Source organism: Pleuronectes platessa, chromosome 21 (assembly GCF_947347685.1).
Source record: "Pleuronectes platessa chromosome 21, fPlePla1.1, whole genome shotgun sequence".
Taxonomy (NCBI): domain Eukaryota; kingdom Metazoa; phylum Chordata; class Actinopteri; order Pleuronectiformes; family Pleuronectidae; genus Pleuronectes; species Pleuronectes platessa.
In genome coordinates this window covers 16,578,094-16,605,469 of record NC_070646.1, presented here as the reverse complement: position 1 = coordinate 16,605,469, position 27,376 = coordinate 16,578,094, and the positions used below count along the sequence as shown (strand labels likewise).

General features: G+C 43.5%; 2 protein-coding genes and 2 long non-coding RNA genes across 5 annotated transcripts; 1 reads left to right on the top strand and 3 right to left on the bottom strand.

The window, feature by feature from the left end:
* Positions 1-13,290: 13,290 nt before the first annotated feature.
* On the bottom strand, positions 13,291-16,505 carry LOC128427312 (interferon-induced protein with tetratricopeptide repeats 1-like). Its single transcript, XM_053414398.1, has 3 exons — positions 15,985-16,505; positions 14,785-15,318; positions 13,291-14,200 (listed from the first exon to the last, which is right to left on the bottom strand). The coding sequence occupies exons 1-3, from the start codon at positions 16,503-16,505 to the stop codon at positions 13,444-13,446; spliced, it is 1,812 nt and encodes a 603-aa protein (XP_053270373.1). The 3' UTR covers positions 13,291-13,443.
* A 2,161-nt stretch (positions 16,506-18,666) lies between these two features.
* On the bottom strand, positions 18,667-20,460 carry LOC128427311 (interferon-induced protein with tetratricopeptide repeats 5-like). Its single transcript, XM_053414397.1, has 3 exons — positions 20,456-20,460; positions 18,991-19,530; positions 18,667-18,853 (listed from the first exon to the last, which is right to left on the bottom strand). Exons 1-3 carry the CDS (start codon positions 20,458-20,460, stop codon positions 18,667-18,669), a joined length of 732 nt encoding a protein of 243 aa, XP_053270372.1.
* A 638-nt stretch (positions 20,461-21,098) lies between these two features.
* Positions 21,099-22,815, top strand: LOC128427092 (uncharacterized). Its single transcript, XR_008333316.1, has 3 exons — positions 21,099-21,197; positions 21,606-21,788; positions 22,407-22,815. It is a non-coding gene; the product is annotated as an uncharacterized LOC128427092 (long non-coding RNA).
* Positions 22,816-24,399: 1,584 nt separating this feature from the next.
* On the bottom strand, positions 24,400-27,128 carry LOC128426970 (uncharacterized). Of its 2 annotated transcripts, XR_008333298.1 has the most exons (4): positions 27,028-27,128; positions 26,437-26,543; positions 24,912-25,817; positions 24,400-24,675 (listed from the first exon to the last, which is right to left on the bottom strand). It is a non-coding gene; the product is annotated as an uncharacterized LOC128426970 (long non-coding RNA). The 2 variants fall into 2 exon arrangements; XR_008333297.1 differs by lacking the exon at positions 27,028-27,128 and having other exon boundaries at positions 26,437-26,607.
* Positions 27,129-27,376: the final 248 nt, after the last annotated feature.

Sequence of the window (27,376 nt, the reverse complement as noted above, 5' to 3'; positions counted from 1 at the left end):
TTTAACGATGAACTTTATTATAAAGGATTAGAAATAAAAGAAAAACACAAATGAAACCGAATGGATAGAACTTTCAAATCTTTTCTGCACCGTTTATCATGTGAAATAAAAGTTTTCATATCAACATAATCACAGACACAGATATGTCTGTGAATGTTACGGCTGTTTTAATTCACATTATTCTTATTAATAAGGCCAATACACAAGATGATGTGATGAAACAAACACTGTCACTGACTTAAAAGAACCTCGGAACCTCGTATGAAACGTGACTTCTGTTGTTATGGTCGTGTCGTTCTGAGTCTGTGTGAAGCTTTTCAGCTTCATTCTGAAAAATCCCAAAACACAGATGAACTGTGGCCGTCAATGAAAACATCTGTAAGTGTAGGAAATGGTTTTGTTGCAAACATTTCCTGTTGATTGAGTTAATAAAGATTCTGATCGACTGGTCCTGAGTCTGTGGAAGTTTGATTCCCGAGTCCGACCAGAGGGATTTTCATTCCGTCTCATGAATGTTCACTTGGAGGTCAAAGGTCTCAGATGAAACTAATTCTTCCCTCGTGAACGTGTTATCTGACGAAACGCCTCTTGACTCAAAGATAAACTGATCAGAGGTCAGAGGTCACAGTGACATCATTTTGTGAATGGAATATGAACACTTGGAGGTTCTGACACACAATTTAAATCGCTCATTCAAATAAATGGGGAAAATGTTCATCTCTTAAAAAAGGTCAGCTGTTTGAAATGTTTTGGATTAGTATCGTGTCTGTGTATGAACTCTCATCTGCTGTTAAAGGAATGTTTCTTCTTCTCTCGTCGCTCTCCACTCGTTCACTTCACACTAACGAAGCTGTGTTTCATTCTGCAGATGAATTTGTGTTTGTTAACTCACTGATTCACTGACAAATTACAGATCCAGGTTTCCTGTTGATTCAGCTCCTGGTCAGGTTCTTAAGCTTCAGCAGCTCGGCCTTTTCTAGAAAGTGATTTACAGCAAAAGATACTGAAATCGTGGAAGTGTGAGATAAAGTGTGAACCAGCACTTTTTAAAATCCAAACCTAGGATTTGACCTGTGGAAACATGAAGTTCTCATATTTAATATTGATAGCAGCAGGTTTTAGAAGTTGTGGTTTTATCATAGACTTCTTTCAGGGAAACACGAGACACAATTAAAGACAAAGTGTTTAATAGCATTAGTACAGCTGAAATACTGCATGCAAACCTGTTAATATATTCAGGTTATACTACAAATTAACAATTAACATTCAATTTAAGAAATACACTTTACAGAGTTCAATTTCCCTCACTCAAAACATTAGTACATTTAATACACAGTCTGTTCTGTTCAGTAAACTTTACAAACAAGCTGTTTCTTAAAGGAGCGATCAAACATTTCCTCCACATCAGCAACACATGATGACTGCAGCCAGTTTCCACTGAATATGGATTTTAAGTAGGGATGCACCGATTTATCGGCCGAACATCGGTAGCGGCCGATATTCGCCTCGTTAACTGATATCGGCTTATCGGTAATAAACTTGACTTTCACCGATATCATTGGCCGATGTTCATATTTGTGGTAAAACCGCTGGGCACGTGCCGCGGCTGGGGGAGCAGTCGCTCCGTCGCCCTCCTCTCCGCGCCGCCGGAGGCTCAGTGTGCGGCACGGTCCTCATCCGGTGCCGCCTGACGGCGTCGCTGGTGCTGCCGGCACGGAAGGCGGGCCGTTGGAGGGGACCGGGTACGCGGTCAGCGGCGACCACTCTGGACGTGTGTCGGGCCCTTCTCGCGGATCACCTCAGCTACGGCGACCGCTGGGGGAACCCTCCGGCTGGCGCCTAGCAGCTGACTGAGAACTGGTGCGGACCAGGGGAATCCGACTGTTTAATTAAAACAAGCATCGCGAAGGGCCACGGTGGGTGTTGACGCGATGTGATTTCTGCCCGACACTAAAAACAGGTAAAACTGAGGAGGGCTTGTTAAGTTATCTTGACTCACGCAGTGTAACTTGGTGTAAAAAGTATGAGCGTAGCGTCTGTTTAAGTACTTTATTCTCATGTGCATCGGCTCTATTCATCCGTCTCAAGCACAGGTAACAAGGGAATTGACAACATACGTCATACACACAGAAGCCGTAACACATCTAATAAACGGCCAATACTGCTACTGTCAAGTTACTCCCTTTCTTTGTGCAGTCTCCACTTGAAGGAGTTGGAAATCTACGCAGAGTTGCTGGGCTTCACTCAATAACCACACTTTTCTTTTCCTTTTTTATCTTCTTTTATTTTGTGATTTTAAGGTTTCAGGCAAGTAGGTCGTTTGCTAGTAAGCAGGTAGCAGTTAGGTGAAAAACCTTTTAAAACAATAAACAAGAAAAAGGTTGTTTCTACAATGTTCTGGAAAATATACATTTCAACAATTATTGCCTTTTCCCTCTTAAATTAAACAAAGTGCAACCTAAATTCTCCCACTTTTATCATTATTAATGTATCTAGGGATTTTATTAAGTTACTATTACAGATTTTAAATAATTTACATTTACCTAATTTTTAAATGTCATAATATAATTTCATCATAATCATTTTAACTTATTAATCTGCAACATATAAGCTCACTCAACAATCATGTTCCTAATTTAAACAATCATGACATCATTAAATTATGAATGAGAATCAAACTTGACAAACACTGGCAGGGTTAACCACGGCACTGCCGGTTCAGCCCCGTGGCTAACACTAGCGGCTATCGAACGCACAAACATTCAATTTGGGGTCCGCAGTCTCTCCTGATGGGCTCGGTGTCTTACCGGCTGCCTCTCTGGCGTTTGTAGATTTGTTTGCACGGGATCAGATACTAAGCACGCTTCAGTTTGCGTCTTCTCTCTTTACTTCCTTATGTAGATGTTGTGCCGCCTCCTTTATAGTCCGTGCGGCAAACTCGGACTGCCGAAAGGTTCCATTCCAGCTTGCGATGTGAGTTTCTTAATTATCACGTTAGTTTGACTTCACACCTCCCACTCGATCTTTGCCTGGAAACGGTGTGAAGACCGACAGCTTCAAAGGCAAACTTGGTTCTCCTTTCCCTGCTGCTTTTGACCTTCTGTCTGTTCTTCTGCAGGTAATAGGACAACGAGCCGCCTGACGTCCCTGTGAAGGACGGTGGCTTGGATCTTTTCCCTCCTGATTCCAGGAATTGACTTGCCTTTCGGAGCTCTCGTGACCGGGACACAGTAGCTTGGGAAAACTCTTACATTGACGTCCCTTACAACGCCTTTATCATCTGGGGTCGTGCTGATGACTCTGCCAAGCTTGAATTGCCCTCGTAGTGCATTTTGGTCACACAGCCACACAACATCTCCGATGGCAACATTTCTTTGTCCAGTATGCCATTTGCTTCGGACAAATAAGTTCGGACCAGCGAGTTGGCTCCAGCTCCTCCAGAACTTGGTCACCTCCGACTGCATCGCTCTCAGTCTTTTGTACGGGTAGTTGTGAAAGTCAAAGGTTTTCAAGTCCCCACTTTGAGAGGCCCGGCCCAGTAGGAGAGTGTTGGGTGTGACATACTGAATGCAGTCCTCTCTGCTCTGTACTCTTGCGTCAATTGGGCGCTCATTTGCTAGGTTGGCTGCGATGTAAAGAGTTGTCTGGAACTCACTGTAGCTTAGTGAGGCCTCATTCCCAAGATTCTGGAGTGCCCTCTTTACAATTCGCACTGCAGCTTCTGCAGCACCATTCCTGTGTGGAGAATCGGCTGGATGGATTTTCCACTGCCACTCAGTCCCATTCCTTGCGGCGGTCTCTTCAAGGTTTGCTCTGTCTAGGTCTAAAACCCTGTAGAGCTCCTCCAGGACTGGTTTTGCTCCAATAAAATTGGTGCCTGGGTCCGACCACATCTTTCTTGGATGACCTCTGATTGCTGTGAACCTTTGATAAGCCATTAGGAAGCTTTCAGTTGACAGGGTGTTTGCCAGCTCGGTGTGAATGGCTCTGCTTGCCATGCAGCAAAAGACAACTCCCCAGACCTTTAGTGTCACTCTCTTCTTGACGTCATCTTTAACTTGGTAAGGGCCAAAGAGGTCAACTGATGTGAACTCAAATGGCGCAGCAGGTTCAGTCCTTTCTGGCGGCAAGTCAGCCATTACTTGTTGACACGTCTTTGCTTTTCTTTTCCTGCAGACCATGCAACCATCAACAACTTTTTGTGCGATCCTCCTCCCTTTAACGACCCATGCCTTCCTCCTCATTTTTAGGAGGGTTCCAGCCACTCCCTCATGACCTTCATTGTGGGCCTCTCGAGCTATCAGCTCGGACAGCCAGGCGTCATAGGGTAAGAGGGGGATGCTAACTTGAGCTTCCTTGAAGCTTTGCACTCGGCCTCCACAGACCAGCAGCCCAGTCTCTTTGGCTTTGTGGACCACAAGCCTGTCTAACGTGGTGCCAGGGAAGGTTGTGTTTTCTTGTGCTGCAAGAAAAATGTCTCTCAGGGCATCCTCTCGTTCCCTTACAGAGATGACTCCTGTGGAGGAGATTGCCTCCCACTTTGGACTCTCCACGGCTTGACCTCGTTTGCCAAACTGTTTTGCCGCTCTCCAGATCCATGCAACTGTCTTTACCAGACGGCTCAGAGTGCTGTATCTCCTGACATCCACCAGCGTTTGGATTGCTGACCCCGCAGGTAGCCTCCTTTGCTCCGTTTGTGCCTCCTGTTTCAGTTCGTGCTCCACTGGCTGCTTCTTAGCCTGAGCTCTGGTCAGTGCAGCAACATATGCCTTTTTTTGAAGTTTTGTGACGTTCTCCCTGGCAGTGGCTGCGAGTTCTTTGGCTGATGTGATTGGCCACTCCTCCACTGGCAAGCTTAGAAACTTCGGACCTTTTTGCCACTCTGAGTCCTCATCAAGGTCTTGATGGCTGGCTCCTCTTGTTATAACGTCGGCAATGTTTTGTGGGCCAGGAATCCACCACCAGTCCTGGAGCCTTGTGTTGCTTTGAATCTCCCCGATCCTATTGGTGAAGAACGTCTGATACCCATAGCTTTCCCGCTGTATGGCACCAAGGATGGTCTGGCTATCAACAAAATGGTACCACCTCTGAATCTGGATTCGGCTGTGCAGTTCAAAGTACTTTTTCAGCCATGAGGCAAACACTGCTCCACACATTTCTGCTTTGACAGCATCCCCTCCTTGATCCAAAGGAGTAAGTTTTGCTTTGGACTCCACCAGCCGGATGACCGGGCCCTGGTCTGAACTCCATCGGAGGTACATCACTGCTCCATAAGTATGCTCGCTACCATCAGAGAATGTGATCGCCAAGGGACCATCAGTAAAGCTTGGGGGAGTCAGTGCTCTGGTGAACTTGACTTTGGCAAGTTGGCCGTACTCCTCAAAGAGCTTTATTGCATCCTCCCTGAGTGCATCTGAGAGCGCTGTATCCCATGAGTCCTTCACAGGTGCACTCCACTTCCTGAAATGCCCTACGTACCAGGATAGCTCCCTTCTGCTTGACGGGAGTTACCAGGCCGACTGGATCATACAGCCCTGACACCTGGCTCAGCAGTGCTCGCCGAGTCAGGGGGTTGGGTGTTTGGGCTCCTATCTGCTCCTGCAGAAGGTTTTGGCCGAGTCTCATCTTTTTCTTTCTCCTTGAGAAATTTATTCCCACCATGACATGGAGTTTGTCCTCTTCTACCATGTATCCAAGGCCGAGTGCTTTATTATCCTCGTCTCGCATCTGATTTGGTAAGACCATGGTCTTTCCCACAGCCTTTTCCAGCTTGTCACTGCGCTCTTTCCTCCCACTTTGCTCAGAATAGACCCAAGGTTTGAGCTCGAACCCTCCGGCTTTCAGAATCTGTTGCACATTCGCTGTGATGGTTTTCAGCTGGTTTAAGTCATTGTGGGACGTGAGGATGTCATCAACGTAGCTGTCTTCTTGAATGACCTGCCGTTCCTCTTTGAGGTGAGTGAAAGGTGGGAGGTTGGCAGTTTCACGCATCGCAAGCTGTGCGATGCATCCTGCTGGCTTGTCACCGATGTTTACCCTGGTGATTGCATATTCCCCCAGCTCTTCGTCCTCCGAATCACGCCAAAGGAATCTATGCAGGTGCATCTCCTTTTCTTCCAGCCAGACTGAGTTGTACATCTTCTTTATGTCCCCCAGAGCAGCATGCACTCCACCCCTGAATCTCAGAAGCACTGCACAAATCTGGTTGAGGACATCTGGGACTTTCATCAGTAGGTCGTTCAGGCTCACACCTCTGAACTTTTGACTACTGTTCCAAACAAGTCTCACAGGGGTTGTTACAGAGTGGGGGTTTGGGGCAATGAGGCGACTCACATACCATACTGGCCCATGCCAGCCGATCACTGTGTCTCTGGATAACTTGATTGCAGCTTTCCGATGTATCATGTCATGGACTTGAGCCGTATAGGCGACTTTCCATTCAGGTTCTTTGGCCAGTTGCTTTTCCGTCCTGAGGAATGTGGCCTCCACAATCCTTTTATTGTTCGGCAGGGAGTCTGGGTCCTCTACCCATGGATACCTGGTATGCCAGTGTGGTTCTTTGCTGTGGGCGTCTCCTGTGACGTAGGTGAGACCATCTTTCACCACTTGGAGTTCTCGCTCCTCAGCAAGAGTCATTTCTTTGCCACCCGGCTGACAGTTCCCACAGCGGCAGCCTCCACACTTTGGCTCACATCCTGCACCAATGCTGTCCCATCTCCACCACTTTAAAAAGTCTTGGTTGGTGGCTGAAGTGCTTGATTCACAGAGCTGGATGGTGCCTCGATTTTTTACCAGCGGACACTCTGGGACCATGCTGGCGAGTTGTTCCTCATATCTTGCAGCCGCTGCTCTCATCGACCTTGCGAAGTGTGCCTTGGACATGTGGGCTGACACGGTGAGTTCTTCAAAGAGTTCATGATGCATTCCTCCCACTGTTCTCCCCAGTGGGCCGTCCCACAGCACAAGGTCTCCAACAGCTCTGCTCCTCTGTGGCGCCAGCTGACCTTCTTTGTGGCTAATGAGCAGACTTATTTCTTTAGGAGTTCATCCAGCGGTACATCTGGGAAGAATTTCTGGAGCCGCTTTGGTGTCACATGTTTGTGTATCTCTGCAATGCTGTCAAGTCCATAACACACCAATTGGTGGGCTCTGAGAGTGCCTTTTGGTGTTTTCACTCTGATCTTGAGGAGGTATCGTTTAGTCTCTACACAAACCTCCATGCCCCCAACTCCATGGACGACAAGTGCGACTTCTTCACTTTTGAGGTTTAGCCTGCTTGCAGTCTTGTGGGTTATGTAATTTGTGTCAGAAGCCAAATCGATTAATGTTCCAATTTTCTGCCCAGCGTTTGCTGTGACCTCGACAAGCATCATCAGCACTGGCAGCTCTTGAAGTCCGCTTTCCCCTAAAAGGCTTGGTTGGTCTTTAACAGTATTGAAAGCCCTGGATGCAGTATTGGAAAACACATTTCGGCATTGGTTTGCCAATTCAGGTGAGAGTTTCCCGAAGAAATCCTCCTGCTCCTCTGTGTACTTCCTCCTGCTTTTATCCCCTTCCGGACCAAACCTGCTCCTCTTCTGACCCTCGCTGCTTTTCTTTGCCTCAGCGTTGGGGCATAGATAGAAGTGGTGCTCGGGAGTATCTCCATCCTTGCAGTCCTGGTTTCTGCACAGGAATCCAGGTTCCAAACATCTCTTGCATGCTCCCAATCTTTTTACTGCAGCTCTCTTCTCTGCTAGTTTCAGTGCTCGGAACGGTCTGCAAAAATAGATCTTTGTCCTGTGTTTAACATCATTGCAGACCACACACCCTTCTTGGTCTTTGCTTGATTTGGTTGACTTGGTTCCGGCATATCTTGGCTCCACCTTGGTTTCTCTCCTGCTTGGCTCTTCCTCCTCCAATTGCTCAAGCTGTTCATATATGCTTTCCTGGCCTTTGAGGAATGCCAAGAGACTGTCGAACCGATTACTTGATGTCACATCATTTATTCTGTCAGCTGCATACACAAGCCATTCCTTCTTGAGTGTCTCCGGGAGTTTACTTTCAATGGACTTAGTCACAAGGGGATTTTTAATAGCACCTGTGTCCCCAAGGTCACTCAAATCTTGAAGTGCTTTCCCCACAGCTTGAATTAAGTCGACGATTTTCCGTGGCTGGTGACTTTTAACAGCTGGCATCTTCTGTATCCCCTCGACTATTTCTATGGCAATGGATGTTTGGTTGCCATAGCGGTTCTCTAGCACACGAAGATGTCATCAGACGTGTTGTAAGCCGTGAGCCGAAGGTCTCGTGTGATTTTATCCTCCAGGGTGTCTAGTAGCTGGACCTTTTTCACTTCTTTTGAGCCAGTTGGCTCCCCCTGACTCTGCAGCGCTTCCCAGTCCCTTTTCCACCTGTGAAAATCCCGTTTGATGCCACCAAACTTGGGGAGGGCTGTTGGCTTTAACTTGATGGTTGGTATGCGATAACTAGATGTCGCTCGTGTTGGGCCAGAGCCCAGCGGGGTGCCGCCAGACACTGGAGCCGAGAGGAACAAAGGGTTGTTAAACTTTGGGCGGGAAAACATCCTCCTGCAGGCTCAAGAATCTCCCCCTGGTGGTGGAAAAATGTCCTGGGGTTTTCCCAGAAGCCCCTGCTCAGTTCCAAGCCCCGCCCACTCAGATCCATTTCTGAAACTCAATTGGCTTAAAACCAGCATCATCCTATGACCAACTCCTCAAGGAGGAGGACCTCTCAGGTAGAACAAAACCACTGAGACCCCAAATATCGCTGCCATTTTACCCTGCTCTGAAGACAACACCAGGCCCCCTTCGGGGCCTCCCAGCTGATTTAGTGGCTAAAGGGGCCAACCACAGTTATTTTATTTCATTTCTTTTATTTCTTTATTCAGTCGACGTTTTTATTTTCAAAAGGACTTTTGTTATTTTAACTTGAAAAGACCAAACAGGAAATTGCACACGGAACAATCTCAGACTGTTTCAGGTTCCCCACGGACTTTTTCTTTTCCCAACGATCTACAAACGGCTTCCACAGCCGTCCCCTGCAGAAGCGCGAGATTCATTCCGCTGAGGAGCACGAGCTCCACATCCCTGAAGAAGAAGGACGACGTTCATCCCATCGAAGCAGCACGAGCAAATCCGCTGTTTGTCCGGTCCAGCGGCCGAAGACCGCTTGAGAGACCACGTGATTCACTGGCCCGACGCGCACGCACACCGCGAGGGTGGTACAGTAAGAGGCTTTATTGTCTGGGCAGATGTTAATCTAATACGTAGCGTATTGTTTTAATACTTTAATGTATTTGTTTTGTATGAGACCGCCGAGTCTCTAATGTTTAGCGGCGATTCGCCACTTCCGGTTTCCGGTTACGGCCTTGTGCCACAGTTTTTAAGCGCCGTGAGCAGCGTCTCCAGCTCATTGTGACCGTTTGAACAACTTTAAAGAGACTTTACCGTTCAAACCTCAGCACACAACGCCACTTGGGTGCTGAGTGGTAAAGTAAATGTAACTTGTCTCTGACGGTGCTTTTAAGAGCTTTGCTCTGTCCTTGTATGCTCTCTCTCTCTCTCTCTCTCCTTCTAAACCGACCTATACACACATCCGATCTGTATTTAGAATACAGTTCATGTAACATAGTTAAATCTATATTCAGAGAGGCTGGACACATCTGGAAGCCATGCGGCCGAACGCCAAAGCAGAGACAAAGAATTCTCTTTGTCTGAAAATCCCTTTGTGTAATTCATGTGACGACCACCAGTGTGAGCTCCGGCCACATGGTGTCATTAACAGACTCCATTTTGGATAACGCAAGTTAAACCACCATTTTGAATCTATTATTGCCACGCCTCCTCTCTCCCTCTCTTCCCATTCTGGCTCTAAATTCATAACGGCTCCGCCATCTTGTTTTGTAGTCAATCCGCCATTTTGAGAGTTTTTAGGCCTTGATTCCACGAATCATGATCGGCCGCCATCTTAGATGTGACGTCACCAAGTGACTGCGTCATCGCCACGCCCCCTTCTTTTTCTCTCTCTCTCTCTCGCTCTCTCACACACCCACACACAGACACACCCACACAGACACACATTGATAGACACAGACAGATACAGATACACATAGATGAATACATGTGTTTTTCTAAATTGTGATAAGCGGCTGCTGTTGTTATCTTTGAAATATGGGAGTTTGTTAAAATGATGAATCATTAAATAACACTAACTTTATTTCACATGCATACACATAGACACACACACACAGAGAGACACTTGGACACAGACACACACACACACACACCGAGACAGACATACATAGGTAGACCGCCGGTTTTACATGTATTTTCTGAATTGTGATAAGTGCTGCTGCTGTGTTTATCTTTGAAATATCGGAGCTTGTTAAAATGATGAATCATTGAATAACATTATAACTTTATTTCCCCTTTTTAATAAATGCTTTTGTAATTAAAGTATCTGTAGTCTGTGATTATTTGTGCATATGTATGTGATTGCAGCTGGATTATGATTGCCTGTGCTCGAACTTAGTAGCCTTCACTGTTAATTAAATAATTATTAATATTAAATATTGAGATTATTGATTTGACATTTATCATTATGAGACTGATATTTATAGTTTGACTCGTTGGTCCCTGTAACCAGGGTGGTGCCCCGCAACAATAAGCAATGATTACAGATTTGTATTATTCTTAATTGATAATTTTATTGTTTTCATTAATTATTTTAACTATTATTAATGGATAACCGTATCATTTCTAATTAAATGTGTTACATTTCTTAATTAATAGCTTTATCATTTTTGATTATTTTTAAGAAATAATTGTTATTTTAATAATCATATTTCATGATTATTAATAATTAGCCAACGTCAATTCTACTCCTACTATTGCACAACACTTGTATGAAGTCAGCCTTTCTGGAGACCATCAAGGGGACTTGAAGTTCGAGCCCTCTCACATGACTCTCTAGCTCCTTCCGAGTTTCTGGTGGGGCCCACTGTTTCCACCGGCCAAGCGTGTCCTTCGCTGTCTCTGCCAGCCCTTTCAGTTGGTCCAGCCTGAATTCATACGCTTCCTGGCTAACGTTCGGTTGCACAGCTGCCTCTGCTGCTTGTAGTGCTATAGACATTTCACTACTTCCAAAACTGACCCAAAGAGTCTCCTGGATCAACCTCTTGACCTCCTTCAGCTTCTCTTGGCACTCATTTGTAGTTTTCCCCAGGTCGGCTTTTTGCTGCTTAGTTAACATTACTTCATCCGTTTCCAGCTCCGCTTCGAGGTCTGCAATAAAGCCAGCTTCCAGCTCATCGTTTGCCTCCATGACGTTCTCTCCTACTGCCTTGAGTTTGCTGAAACTATTTCTGAGTTCTTCTTCGGACATGTCTGTATGTGACCGGGTTATACTGTTGACCAGACGGGAAAACACTCTTTTGGCTGTATATCTTTCAAGTTTTAATTGTTCAACTGATTTTCCAGCTTCTTGATCAGCCATGTTTATTTTTATTTTCCGGTTCCTTATCTGTGAATTCGAAAAGTGGAGGTCGGTGCAACTCTCCAATGGTGCCTTTAATGTTGCTTATGGTGCTTCCATGTTGCTTCATGCGCCACTTCCTTTCCTTTCCAGGATTCCAGGTTTTTGCTCCTGCTGTTCCAGCTTTAAGCTCCTGTACTTTTCCTGGCCAGCTTTATGGCGTTTTTTCACTGTCAAGTTACTCCCTTTCTTTGTGCAGTCTCCACTTGAAGGAGTTGGAAATCTACGCAGAGTTGCTGGGCTTCACTCAATAACCACACTTTTCTTTTCCTTTTTTATCTTCTTTTATTTTGTGATTTTAAGGTTTCAGGCAAGTAGGTCGTCTGCTAGTAAGCAGGTAGCAGTTAGGTGAAAAACCTTTTAAAACAATAAACAAGAAAAAGGTTGTTTCTACAATGTTCTGGAAAATATACATTTCAACAATTATTGCCTTTTCCCTCTTAAATTAAACAAAGTGCAACCTAAATTCTCCCACTTTTATCATTATTAATGTATCTAGGGATTTTATTAAGTTACTATTACAGATTTTAAATAATTTACATTTACCTAATTTTTAAATGTCATAATATAATTTCATCATAATCATTTTAACTTATTAATCTGCAACATATAAGCTCACTCAACAATCATGTTCCTAATTTAAACAATCATGACATCATTAAATTATGAATGAGAATCAAACTTGACAAACACTGGCATTTACAGGGTTAACCACGGCACTGCTGGTTCGGCCCCGTGGCTAACACTAGCGGCTATCGAACGCACAAACATTTCATTTGGGGTCCGCAGTCTCTCCTGATGGTCTCGGTGTCTTACCGGCTGCCTCTCTGGCGTTTGTAGATTTGTTTGCACGGGATCAGATACTAAGCACGCTTCAGTTTGCGTCTTCTCTCTTTACTTCCTTATGTAGATGTTGTGCCGCCTCCTTTATAGTCCGTGCGGCAAACTCGGACTGCCGAAAGGTTCCATTCCAGATTGCGATGTGAGTTTCTTAATTATCGCGTTAGTTTGACTTCACAGCTACCGTAAATCAATGAGAAGAGCGTTCTCTATAATGATACTTTAACAGGGCTGTTTTAGACAGGGTAAAAAGGTGCTGTTATAAATTATCCTTGCGGTATTTTGACCAAAATATGCTACAGACATTTCATTAATATCCCGAGGAACCATTTCCACTTGCGGTAAAATGGGCATAATATGTCTCTGTTAAATAAAGTTTAGTTAAATCAAAGATTGTTTCATAAATCTGATTCAATTTGTGCTCATTAAAAGATAAGAGTGATGAAGGGCTGAACATTTTTTAAATAGTGCTTTTAAATAATGATTTAATTATTTTTCTGGCACAAAAGGGTGAATGAATAACAACAAAAAGAAAATAAACAAATATCAGTATCGGTATCAGCTATCGGCCAGATTGTTATTTTAAATATCGGTATCGGCCAAGAATTTCCATAACGGTGCACCCCTAATTTTAAGAATATGTTTCAATGTTGTCTTTCTCTAATAATAATGTATGAATCTTTCACACCTGAAACCTGCTGTTATACATGCATCACTATTATTAACATGAATATTACAACCACTCTGAAAACAATTGAACAGGTATTCTATAGATATAGAAATTAGATTGAAGACGTTTCAATACGTATATATTTTCATCACCATCAGAACATTCTCAAGCTACATGTCGTTAAACTCAAACATTTCCTCACGTTGAAAAAAAAACTCAACGACTTTTCCCTGTCAGTCACTGTGTTGTGATCTGGCTCCGTACGAATACAAGCTGAATTCAAATGTGATCAACGGTGTTCACAACAGCTGAATCTATAAATATACGTGGATTTACTTTCCCCTGAATTAGATGAATGCAAATAGATTCAGATTGTGTGTGGATGATATCTGGTGGATTTATTTCGGAGATTCTCTCAGCCGTGACAGAAACCTGTCTACATCTTGGTTGCACTCTCTGTGTCTGATCTTCTCCAGAAGCTTGATGCTGTTCCCCTGAAAGAAAGACTTGATTGGTATCTCCGCCGCCTTCATGTGATACTGGATTGACATGTTAGGCTGCCGTTGAATGAAGTACAGATGTTTTGCGTAGATGTTGAAGAAGGCTTGTTGTTCAGCAGGTTCCAGATCCTCTACGAGCAGCTGTTGAAAGATCTTCTCAGATTTGGCCTTGGTGTTCTCTCTCTTTGCGTAAAAACTTGCGAGGTCCATTCTCTTCATAAATGAGGAATCAGGATAAAGAGAAAGCAAATCCTCATAGGCACGGATGCCTTTCTCTATCAGGCTCGGACTTGGGTCACTGTCCTTCTCCCAGATCTTCCATTTGTAGCTGAGTGAAACACATCTTTTCAGATAACGTTCTTCCGGATGTAGCTTTAGAGCTTCTTCTGCCAAAGCCACAGCCTCGTCCAAGGAGGTGTAGGTCCTAAACCACATCAAAGGTTTGATTCCACTGTAGCTGCTGACAGGGTTTCTCAGAAGCTTTGTGGCTAACTCACGTGCTCCACTTTGGTCTGTTTCTCCTCTCTTAGCAAGTTGCAGGAGGTAAACGGCAGCGAGGTACAGGTTCTCTGGATCCTGTTCCTTGGCTTTTCTCAGCTTCTCCATGATGTCTGCCTCGACCCCTGTTTTGCTTGGTGTGATGGCAGATTTTATATTTAGTTATGTTTCATGCAAGGAATGACAGTTATAGATGGGAATGTTATTCTGATATGTATTTCTGTGTGTTTAAGACTGAAAACATGTGGGGTCAGCTTGGCAGACTCAGATTTGTATTCGTTGGAGATTCCTTTGTGCCTCTGATGAAACAAAAGGTCTTAACAGCAGGGTCCATCCTACTGTCTGCGATAGAGTGCATAGGTGTTACAGTCAGAGACAGGGGTCTCTGGGAAAACAGGTTTTAACACTAGGAGTCTAAGCAGATGCCTGATGTTGATGTGTAGTGAGACCTTCGAAGGGGTCCTTCATTCAGATTGGAGGTGACCAAATCTAAGCCTGAAGACAACACGCAGAGAACTGATTGGATAAACATTCTACCTCTGTGAAAGGAGGGACTTATTTAGTATAAATCAAATGTGATTCCATTGTTCTGTGCCATTGACCCAAGTCTGACTAAGTGACAGGGTGCTCTGGTCCCTAGCTGCAGCTAGGTAGAATTGTATGAACCAGAATTGATAATTGTCTTTGCTGTGAAATGTAATAAAATGTTCCATTACACTTGGTTTGGACATGTAAACTAACGCTAACACGTGGCTGGTCTGCCACTCCACCATATCCGGCTGCATCCGGATGGCTCTCTGGAAGTAATCGGCTGCCAGAAGCTTCTGTTCTCCGCTGAACTTCATCAGAGTCCAGGCTTTTTCAGCGCAGATCTCCTGGTGCAGCTCGTCCTGTGATGGATCCTCAGTCAACAGGCCGTCGATCTTTGACAGACAAGCCCGACTCTCTTCTTGTTCTCCCTGATGGTGGTGCAGCCAGGCCTGGTTCCCGTAGGTCCCCACCAACCAGGGACCCTCCTCTGCTCCTCTCATCTTCCTGAAGGCCTCCGCTGCTCTGCTGAAGAAACTCCTGGCTTCTTCAATGGACCCCAGCTTGAAGTGGACGTACCCCTGCAGGTTGTAAATGTGTCCACGCCACTTGCATCCTTCCTCTGTGCGGATGTCCTGCAGCATGTCCTTGATTCTCAAAAGTTTGCTCCTGCCGGGCTCCAGATCCCAGGTGAAGTGGCACTGCAGCGCCCCCAGTCTGCCCTCCAGGGTTATTTCACTCTGAGCACTGATGGGAGATTAATTATAAACATTAAAACACATCATCAGTGGGTTGATAGAAAGTGTTCTGACAAAAGGATTCATTCAACAGTAAAATAACAATGACTCAAGATCCTGATTTACTTCAATTATAATTATCTTAACGAATTGTCTTTTAAACAATTCCATGTCTCATTTGTTTTTATTGCTGCCTTGTGTAACTTCTGTGATCTGGCTTTTGAAAAGTTCTCTATAAATAGTAATGATAACAAGGACTGAGAGGAATGTATCAAACCTCTGTGGATTGTCAGGAAGCTTCTGTTCCTCTCCTTCTCTCAAACTGGTCAGAGGACTGTAGGAGACCATGTCCTTCATCTGGTTCCAGATGTTGAAGCTCAGGTTGCCCAGATGTTTGGCAACGTCTATCAGAGCTCCTGAGGCCAGCTGTGGATCATCCATTGGTTGGCGCTGCTGGACTCGTTCCACTGCAGTCTGGTAGTTGAGCAGGCTCGAGACGTCTTCAGCTCTCAGCTCGTCCTCTGTAGTTCTGATTGTGTCTGAAAGAGCCGTTATGTCTCTGCTCAGAGCCTCAATCTTCTCCTTCATCATCTGACTCTTCTGCTCCTCTTCCTCCCTCAGTGCAGCTATCCTGGCCTCCTCTTCCTCCTCCAGAAACTGATGAAGCTTTTTAAACTGCTCCTTGATCTGTATCTCTGTGAGTCCGGCCTGGACCTTAATGTGCTCTGCTGTTTGTTCGAACTCTACTTTAACACGTTCAAAACACTGTAACTCCTCCTTCAAGGGCTCCAGAGTTTCCTGAAGCTGCTTCTTGTTTTGTTGTGCAGCTTCATCGATGGATCTGATTCTGTGGTTGGTGTGTTTTTCTGAATCTCTGCAGACGAGACAAACTGGCGGCTGATGGTCCAGACAGAAGAATTTGAGTTTCTTTGAGTGCTGACTGCAGAGAGCATGTGAAGAGCCAAGATCTCTCTCCTGTAAGAAGGTCTCACACAGGTTCTTTAAGTCCAGGTTACAAGGTGGTTCGAACTTTGAAGATCTTCTCTTACAAAGTGGACACTCTTTTACTTCTTTGTCTTTCCACCAGCTCTTCACACAGTCTTTACAGAAATTGTGGCTACATGACAGAAGAACAGGATCTCTGAAGACATCATGGCAGATGGGACAGTAGAGATCCTCTTCTAATCTGGAAGCCATTGAGTCTCCAGGTGAAGCTGAAAACAGACAGTCAGTCAGTCACAGCTCCAAGAATTTTACTGAGGTTTACTTCCCCTCTGAGTCGAGGTGTTTGTTAAACTCACGGTCAGTGTGTGGAGCGACGGCAGGTTGTAGATTGACTCTTTTCTCCTGTAGCTGGCCTCACTCAGGACGTTTGGTCTGGTTCGGTTTAGTTTTGTTTGCAAGTTGAATGTGATCGTCTGGTTTTCAGCCTGTGTCTCTTCAGGGAGGAACTGATGTTTCCTGGTTCTCTGGTGTGTCAGGACACGATTGTAAAAAGTAATTCAAGCATTGGATTTGATATCTGGTCAAAAGTAATTTGGCAGCAACAAACTCACACCGACAAGAGACTTGGTTGTAAAATTCAGCCTCGTGGCCAAATTCAGACGTTGGTGAAAGTTATATATTAACAGGAAATGCACGGTGGAGGAGTCTGTCATGTAACTGCAGAGCTATAGAGACAGAAGCAAAGTACAAACAAATGGAAACAAATTCAAAAAATTAAAACATAGTTTTATAAATTCAGATTAGATCAAGTTTGCTCATTAATTTGTGTGAGTGCAGTAAAAAGTATGATATCATGAAATGATTGTACACTTTGGTGAGATTATTATACCCTAAGTGCGACAGCAGTATATGATGTAACTTTGGGCATTCAATAAATGTAGCCATCAGAAACATATTCAATACCAGTCGTCAGTTTTGGCTCGTCAAGAGAACTGTTGGGTTTCTCCATAACTTGGTATGAACTTGACTTGAATTTAAGAAATTAAGTTAAGTTGCGGATCTGGGTCAGGGGTCGTATCTAGGAATTGTTTTTCTTTCTTTAACATAATGATGTATAGGGCTTTACATTTCACTGATTTCCCCGGGAATAAATCATGGATCTTGATGAAAAAAGATTAGGTTGATCTAGGTAACTCACGCAATAATAATAATAATAATAAAAATAATAATAATAAGCTAAAATTTCTAGGACTGCAAAGCATCACTGGGCGGGCCCAAGCACATGCATTTTGAAGCGTTGCATGCGTTTGGCCTTTTGCCTGAACAAAATTAAAAATAATTAAAGCCCTCAAAAAGCCAATTCATTTGCCTGAATAATAATAATAATAACTGGAAAGTACTAACTATAAAAAATGTCTAGGACTGCAAAGCAGCACTGGCCGGGCCCGAGAACATGCATTTGAAGTGTTGCATGCGTTTTGCATGAAAAAAATAAATAATGACTGAGGAAATATTGACACATAGAGCTGTTCAGGCTTGGACTCATGATACAGAAGTTTGGTGGTGATAGGACAATGCAAAGTGGAGTTATGACAACAACGTCTCCTTTGGCGAAGGATGAATCTTCGCCGTACCTTAATGTTGACAAGGTTTGAGGAAATGTCCAAATTCTGAGAGAGAGAAAGAATGAGAGAGAGACGTCACCTTTGCAAAACATAAAGATTCCTTTGATCTATGACGACTGACACTGTCACTGCAGGAGTGGAGTTGTTTACGCGCAAGACATGTGTAGAATAATGATAGGAGAGAGGGCAGCTTCTAAACTCAGCGCAATACCTATGTCAAATGACACTGTGTCACGCCGAATGTCAGAAATGTTTAGTGATATCAAAGGGCAACTAATACACTACATTCAAATCAGTCCTTACGATGCACTGTAGCTGGACAAATCCACTGACATTGTTGGACAGGCCCAGCTTCTCACTTACGTCAGGTATGTGCGGGAAAAGGAAATTGAGGAGGACATCCTGTTTTGCCGGCCTCTTCAGACCTGTACAACACAGGAGGCAATCTTTAATGTCCTTGACCTGTCATCCAAGACAGTGGTTTGGGCTGGGGAAAGTGTATTGGCCTCTTAACAGATGGAGCGCGGTCGGTGACAGGGCGTGAGCGTGGCATTGTAGCTCGCATCCAGCAAGTTGCTCCACTTGTGCAATGGACCGAGGCACTTGCTGCCAGGAAAATGCCACCGCTCTTCGAGTCAGTGCTTCACCAGGCCGGGAAAATAATTAACCATATTAAAGCTTGCCCACTTAACTCCCGTTTGTTTGGGGTCCTCCTCCAGGAGATGGGGTCAGGGCACGGACAGCTGTTGCTGCACACTGAAGTTTGCTGGCTCTCCAGGGGGCGGGTGTTACAACGGCTGTATGAGCTGCGAGAGGAGGTAAAGTTGTTTTTGACTGAAAGTCAAACAGATCTGGCGAAGCACCTGGATGATGCCATGTGGCTTGTCTCTCTCTCCTATTTGGTGGATATTTTTGACCGGCTCAATGGCCTTAACCTGTCTTTGCATGGCCGCAAATCTAACGGTGTTCTCCTCGCTGATAGAGTGAGAGCCTTCACGCAAAAAATTGCGCTGTGGCATGGTCGCATCAGTTCTTGAAACCGCGACATGTTTCCCAGCAGACTTTATTGCCGATGCACGTGGCACTGATTTCTCCTCTCTCCTCCAATCAGCTGCTGATCACCATCATCATCCGAGGAGGTGAAGATTCTGTAAAACCACAGCAAAGGTTTGATTCCACTGTAGCTGCTGACAGGGTTTCTCAGAACCCTGGTCTGCCACTCCACCATATCCGGCTGCATCCGGATGGCTCTCTGGAAGTAATCAGCTGCCAGAAGCTTCTGTTCTCCGCTGAACTTCATCAGAGTCCAGGCCTTTTCAGAACAGGTCTCCGGGTGCAGCTCGTCCTGCGATGGATCCTCAGTCATCAGGCCGTCGATCTTTGACAGAAAAACCAGACTCTCTTCTTGTTCTCCCTGATGGTGGTGCAGCCAGGTCTGGTTCCCGTAGGTCACCACCAGCCAGGGACCCTCCTCTGCTCCTTTCATCTTCCTGAAGGTCTCCGCTGCTCTGCTGAAGAAACTCCTGGCTTCTTCAATGGACCCCAGCTTGAAGTGGACGTACCCCTGCAGGTTGTAAATGTGTCCACGCCACTTGCATCCTTCCTCTGTGCCGATGTCAAGCAGCATGTCCTTGATTCTCAAAAGTTTGTTCCTGCCGGTGTTGAGATATCTATGTTTCTCTGTATCTTGTGATTATATTTTACCTATATCCTGTGAACAAATATTAGCTGTATAATCCATATAATCAATAATGCTACAACAGTTACTTTTAGTTAGAATGATGTATAATCTTTTTGACTCAGACGCAGGGTCAGGCCCAGAGCACGACCACAGAAAGAGCAGGTGTCAACCTGAATGTCAATCTGACCCAAAATACAATTCGGAGAAAAGTGTGTGATGGAAATTCATCTTGAGATTTGAAATAATGAAAGCACGGATGCTCAGAAAAGAGAGAGGACGTGCCAGAACTAATACAATAAGGTGCTTCATGAAATATGGTGAGAAAAAGATATGAAATCCTCCGGAAAAGTATTATCTGCTGGGGTCTCTCCACTGTGGCAGGCTCCCTGTTTGCCAAGGCCACAGTGGTGGGACACCTGGTCAGTTGAAAGTGATGTGCTTGCAAAAAACTGCACTTTGAGGAAACAGTATACATCTGGCCAATAACTGGCCAGATGAATTCCCTCAAAGAAAAAGAACCGCCTCTGTGCCCACCCTGTGTCTGATTATATATACTGTGGACTTAGGATTGAACGGGAAATCTTCTCGACATGATCCAGTGAACCTGGTGACGTGTCCGGCAGAACCCCAGAGACTCTCTGTAAGTATTTCAGTGAATACAATAAATGTTCAATTTCCAGAACTTCATGTATAAGTGTCTAATTATTCCTTCTCAAATCCTGGATCAACAAACACGCTTGTCCAATCGCCGGAGGCGAGTTCAAGTTTAAAAGCCTGGCGACGACACCGGGCTCCAGATCCCAGGTGAAGTGGCACTGCAGCGCCCCAGTCTGCCCTTCAGGGTTATATCACTTTAAGCAGCACTGATGGGAGATTAATTATAAACATAAAAACACATCATCAGTGAGTTGATATAAAATGTTCTGACAAAAGGATTCATTCATCAGTAAAATAACCAACCCAGTCTCATCAGAAAACGTTCAATGGCAACGTTGGTCCACTTGGAACGACGTTACCATCTCACAATCTGAGAGGCCAGATTGTGAGATGGTAACATTTAGTCCTCCCATTGTTTTGCATTGGCGTGTTCTCACGTCACGTGACTCTCAAGCTCCTGTCTGCGGAGAGGAAAACATGGCGGAGATTCCTTGTTTTTTCAGATAAAAATATAATTTTGTAACTTAGTTTGGGCATAAAAATACATTCTGACACCATTTCTAGCGAGAAATGTGCTCTTTGCTTCCACAGTCTTCAGCCAGTTCATGCTTATGATAAATATTTTAATAGTTATCACGCATGTTTTTATCGTTGCTATGATGGTTGCCATGCCACCACGGCGCAGCTTGGTGTTTAAATCACAGTCCCTGCGTGGTGTCCTTCAGTGATCGTGAATGTTATTCATGTTATATAATAGTAATATTTGAGGCTAGATTACATCTTTAATGAGAAGGATCCTCCGAGGCCGGCCCGAGTGCGCGACCGGACCGGACCGAGTGCGCGACCGGACCGAGTGCGCGAGCGGACATGACGTGTGGCTGTCGTAAAAACCCTATTTGTAAACAACCAGTCCTTTAACTCAGCGCTACGTCATAAACACGGCGCGCTTGGAAGACCACGATGTCATCTTCCTTCTGTCAGGTAAGTAGTTTATTGTTTTTAAAGATCGTTACGATCTAGGTTTACAGTCCGAGTGCGGAGAGAGTCCGTCAATCCACACTATGGACGCTGTTCATGAGCTAATACGCCATTGTTAGCCACATGCTTCAGCTCACGGTAGCCTGTTCTACCTGGGAGGTGAATACATGGTTGTCAAAACCAGTTCAAGACGCTTAGCTCATCATTGAGGGACGCTACAATATAAATATAAACATGAATTTGATTTATGAATGCTTTAGATTAATAAGGAGTGTATTTCTCTACTATTACTCCACAATATCAGGTAAATTTGGTTTAATGTATAGTATGCACTATGACAATAATGTTTCCATGTTATGGTGTTGCGATTCATTTTATAAAACAATTGCTATGTTCTGTTTTTTAATCAAGGAGGATCCAAGTGAAGCTACAGGAGTTTCATTAACGTCAATAACTTGGACCGAACAGTTTGTTTTGCTTGATGAAGAGCAGGAAGGGCAGCCTGGAGAGAAAGAGAAGCCGGGTTGAGCCCACTACCATCATCCCCGTACCATGAGGAAGATGAGGGAGAGAAATGATCCTACCATTAAAGAGGTACTTTTAAGTTACATACCAGAAACACCATTTATATAATATGCTAAATATACATTTTTATTACATCCCCAAAGTACGCTTGCTGAAATACAAGTTAATATCACACTGAAAGAATTTTGATCAATCATGCTTCCCTGCTGTGATTGTTTAACTGGGAAAACAACTTTTCCACAGGAAGGCAAGTAAATTTAAGGAATACATGTGCAAAGTTTTCCTCTGTTATGTTTAATAATGACCCCCATCAAACATAATGTTAGCAATATTTACACCTTTTAATTTATACTGATTATTTCTGTCTACATGTGTGAATTTGCCTTCATTAGTTTCAGAAAAGAGCGATGATGTATCGGTCAGTGGGCGGCAGCACGAGACTCCGCAAACTAGTCTGTAAGCGAAGTAGACGAAGGCATCGAGGTTGCGGCCTGCCATCATTGTTATTTTTGCTTAAGGGACTGAATATGTTTCATGCAGGAATATTAGCATTTCCCTTATATCTACCAAAACTGCTTGTTTCACAGACTGCAGTTTTGTTTTGATCCGATGTGGTTTGCAAATACAACCGTATCTGCAATGGGTTGTGGGGCATTAACATTTGTAACTCTAATTTTGTTTTGACAGACTGTGAAAAGAACGTTGAGAACATCACCACTCTACAGGAAGACACAGTCCAGTAATGGGTGTCAGAATTTCAGTAGTGAACGACAGGTACTGTGGAAAAATGTGTGTCATTGTTGTACAATGTCCTTTGACTCTGTTTACACAAGGTTAACACAAAAAGGTTTGATTGTAAACTGATATTGGTATGAATTCATGTTATTCTCCTCTTCACAAGAAACAAACAATCCAAATTACCTGCAGAACACCCTTGATGGACGCTTCAGCTGCATCGTCAGACTGGCCAGACAGCAAGATGCCAACTTTAATGCCAATTTATTTGTGTAACATTCTGTGACCAAATGTATAGATAACTTTTTGTAGATTGTAAAAAAGATAACCCATTTATTAAATAAAAACTACACTAGAATTACCGCACTGCGTTGTATGACTCCGCTAACCAGTGCAGTTTCCGTCTACATATTCTACATATTTTCTCTCGTATAAATGACACTGTGTCTCTTGACAACTGAAACCATAAGATGAGGTCAGTGTGGCCTTGACCTTTTGACTTTAACACAAGTACACAGTTAGACAATCCGAAAACATACAGTTATGCCAAAATATATTTTGTTTCACATTCTAGATGGCATAAGCAGAGACATCAACTCAGGAAAAATATTTCTGTAGAAAAGAAAGCCCTGTACGTGTGTATGTATACTTACGTACACACGTAAGAGAAGCAGTACAGGTGTGCCTCAGCTCCATGGTCCCTCCTGCAGCCTCCGCTCCTGATGCTAACCTCATGTCTCCATCACACCAAGCAGCAGACCTGGATTGACAGACCTTTCTCCAGAGCTGCCCCCTCCCTCTGAAACCCCCCTCTCCAAAACACTATTTGTGTAGTTTTTAAAGTATTTTTTGCATGAGATTTGTTGATCATAACATTTCCAGCAGATGCCTTAATGTAATGTTTGTGCACAATAAATGACATTGATCATAACATATTGGTATTTCCTTGCACTTCTACAGCATGATATTGTCAGATAAGATGCTGATTACATTAAAGCAGTGAATGCTCTGCTTTAAGCAACATAAACACACAATGATCCAATGGATCTGAAGTAGAATGGGCACATTACATTCTGTAGAGAATGCCTCAGTAATTGAAGTCAGAAAATAACTTTCTTTATCTGAGGTTCCAGTCATTTAAAGTCACAGCTAAGCACACAGGTCTGGTTGTCTAGGGACACCCATATCATATTGTTTAAGATGTGTAACATCAAGTTTGTGTATCAGTGCAAAATACATACCGTCATTGGTCAAGAGTTCACTCTCTTGTTTACACTAAATTTAGGTGACCCAGATGTTTCACAATGCATCTGATAAGGTCTTATGAGAAACATTCTTAACATTAAAGAAATGAACACAGAGGATAGCAATAGATGTTTGACTCAAATCAGTAGCTGGTAATCAGCAGCCTGACTTTTTCAAACACATTAATACTACAATGAATGAGGCAGGGGTTATCTATCAGAAATCAACTATATCGTCACATTAGGTTTCTCTTGAGCTCATTGAAATTACCTTCACATTCCACTCACTGTCACCTGAACCATACTGTTGTTTCTGTATCTACAGTGACTTTTAGGAAAACATGTATAAAGCAATGTATAAACAATAATACATCTAATGTGACTAATGACGGTATGTATTTTGCACTGATACACAAACTTGATGTTACACATCTTAAACAATATGATATGGGTGTCCCTAGACAACCAGACCTGTGTGCTTTGCTGTGACTATAAATGACTGGAACCTCAGATAAAGAAAGTTATTTTCTGACTTCAATTACTGAGGCATTCTCTACAGAATGTAATGTGCCCATTCTACTTCAGATCCATTGGATCATTGTGTGTTTATGTTGCTTAAAGCAGAGCATTCACTGCTTTAATGTAATCAGCATCTTATCTGACAATATCATGGTGTAGAAGTGCAAGGAAATACCAATATGTTATGAACAATGTCATTTATTGTGCACAAACATTACATTAAGGCATCTGCTGGAAATGTTATGATCAACAATTCTCATGCAAAAAATACTTTAAAAACTACACAAATAGTGTTTTGGAGAGGGGGGTTTCAGAGGGAGGGGGCAGCTCTGGAGAAAGGTCTGTCAATCCAGGTCTGCTGCTTGGTGTGATGGAGACATGAGGTTAGCATCAGGAGCGGAGGTTGCAGGAGGGACCGTGGAGCTGAGGCACACCTGTACTGCTTCTCTAGAGAAGAACTGAAGGACACACAAACAAACCATAGTGTTAAATTATGAAGATGGTTCCCTCAGATTTTTTTGTTTTAAACATAAACGTCACACAGGCCGCTAAAAACTAAAAATGCTGAAGCTAACAGCTACCACAAAGCAAGCTAATGCCTTCCTAAGGCTGCCAGGGAGTAGCAAGAGTAGCCTTGTAGCAAGAGAGTGTAGCTAATCACAGCCCTCACAGTTCTTCATCAGTGGAGAAGTACCTCGCCATGTTTTCATCTTCAGAGGAGTCATCCAAAGACTGTGCTGCTGTTCCAGAATATGTCAGGCCCGCTGCAGCCTGCTGGGCTTGAACTCTGAGCACGCAGAGTAGGCCCTCACGTCCCGTCTCAGTAAATGCATCAGTCCTTCCTGAGAATATATGATAAAAAACAAAACGTCTCAATAGTGCGTTTGTACGTGTGTACGTATGTATACATACACACGTACAGGGCTTTCTTTTCTACAGAAATATTTTTCCTGAGTTGATGTCTCTGCTTATGCCATCTAGAATGTGAAACAAAATATATTTTGGCATAACTGTATGTTTTCGGATTGTCTAACTGTGTATTTGTGTTAAAGTCAAAAGGTCAAGGCCACACTGACCTCATCTTATGGTTTCAGTTGTCAAGAGACACAGTGTCATTTATACGAGAGAAAATATGTAGAAATATGTAGACGGACACTGCACTGGTTAGCGGAGTCATACAACGCAGTGCGGTAATTCTAGTGTCGTTTTTTTTTAATAAATGGGTTATCTTTTTTACAATCTACAAAAAGTTATCTATACATTTGGTCACAGAATGTTACACAAATAAATTGGCATTAAAGTTGGCATCTTGCTGTCTGGCCAGTCTGACGATGCAGCTGAAGTGTCCATCAAGGGCGTTCTGCAGGTAATTTAGATTGTTTGTTTCTTGTGAAGAGGAGAATAACATGAATTCATACCAATATCAGTTTACAATCAAACCTTTTTGTGTTAACCTTGTGTAAACAGAGTCAAAGGACATTGTACAACAATGACACACATTTTTCCACAGTACCTGTCGTTCACTACTGAAATTCTGACACCCATTACTGGACTGTGTCTTCCTGTAGAGTGGTGATGTTCTCAACGTTCTTTTCACAGTCTGTCAAAACAAAATTAGAGTTACAAATGTTAATGCCCCACAACCCATTGCAGATACGGTTGTATTTGCAAACCACATCGGATCAAAACAAAACTGCAGTCTGTGAAACAAGCAGTTTTGGTAGATATAAGGGAAATGCTAATATTCCTGCATGAAACATATTCAGTCCCTTAAGCAAAATAACAATGATGGCAGGCCGCAACCTCGATGCCTTCGTCTGCTTTGCTTACAGACTAGTTTGCGGAGTCTCGTGCTGCCGCCCACTGACCGATACATCATCGCTCTTTTCTGAAACTAATGAAGGCAAATTCACACATGTAGACATAAATAATCAGTATAAATTAAAAGGTGTAAATATTGCTAACATTATGTTTGATGGGGGTCATCATTATACATAACAGAGGAAAACTTTGCACATGTATTCCTTAAATGTACTTGTCTTCCTGTGGAAAAGTTGTTTTCCCAGTTAAACAATCACAGCAGGGAAGCATGATTGATCAAAATTCTTTCAGTGTGATATTAACTTGTATTTCAGCAAGCGTACTTTGGGGATGTAATAAAAATGTATATTTAGCACATTATATAAAATGGTTTTTCCTGGTATATAACTTAAAAGTACCTCTTTAATGGTAGGATCATTTCTCTCCCTCATCTTCCTCGTGGTACGTGGATGATGGTAGTGGGCTCAACCCGGCTTCTCTTTCTCTCCAGGCTGCCCTTCCTGCTCTTCATCAAGCAAAACAAACTGTTCGGTCCAAGTTATACACGTTAATGAAACTCCTGTAGCTTCACTTGGATCCTCCTTGATTAAAAAACAGAACATAGCAATTGTTTTATAAAATGAATCGCAACACCATAACATGGAAACATTATTGTCATAGTGCATACTATACATTAAACCAAATTGACCTGATATTATGGAGTAATAGTAGAGAAATACACTCCTTATTAATCTAAAGCATTCATAAATCAAATTCATGTTTATATTTATATTGTAGCGTCCCTCAATGATGAGCTAAGCGTCTTGAACTGGTTTTGACAACCATGTATTCACCTCCCAGGTAGCACAGGCTACCGTGAGCTGAAGCATGTGGCTAACAATGGCGTATTAGCTCATGAACAGCGTCCATAGTGTGGATTGACGGACTCTCTCCGCACTCGGACTGTAAACCTAGATCGTAACGATCTTTAAAAACAATAAACTACTTACCTGACAGAAGGAAGATGACATCGTGGTCTTCCAAGCGCGCCGTGTTTATGACGTAGCGCTGAGTTAAAGGACTGGTTGTTTACAAATAGGGTTTTTACGACAGCCACACGTCATGTCCGCTCGCGCACTCGGTCCGGTCCGGTCGCGCACTCGGGCCGGCCTCGGTATAAACAGACTCGCAGGATCCTTCTCATTAGAGATGTAATCTAGCCTCAAATATTAATATTATATAACATGAATAACATTCACGATCACTGAAGGACACCACGCAGGGACGGTGATTTAAACACCAAGCTGTGCCGTGGTGGCATGGCAACCATCATAGCAACGATAAAAACATGCGTGATAA

What these genes read in the sequence shown, in the direction of transcription:
- LOC128427311 (XM_053414397.1), bottom strand. An exon ending in GATGATGATGGTGATCAGCA is followed by an intron (nt 18,854 to 18,990) that starts GCTGATTGGAGG and finishes TCACTCTATCAG; the next exon opens with CGAGGAGAACACCGTTAGAT.
- LOC128427312 (XM_053414398.1), bottom strand. Translation starts at nt 16,505, where the DNA reads ATGGCTTCCAGATTAGAAGAGGATCTCTACTGTCCCATCTGCCATGAT. An exon ending in GAGATACAGATCAAGGAGCA is followed by an intron (nt 15,319 to 15,984) that starts GTTTAAAAAGCT and finishes ATCTCCCATCAG; the next exon opens with TGCTCAGAGTGAAATAACCC. An exon ending in CAGACCAGCCACGTGTTAGC is followed by an intron (nt 14,201 to 14,784) that starts GTTAGTTTACAT and finishes AACATAACTAAA; the next exon opens with TATAAAATCTGCCATCACAC.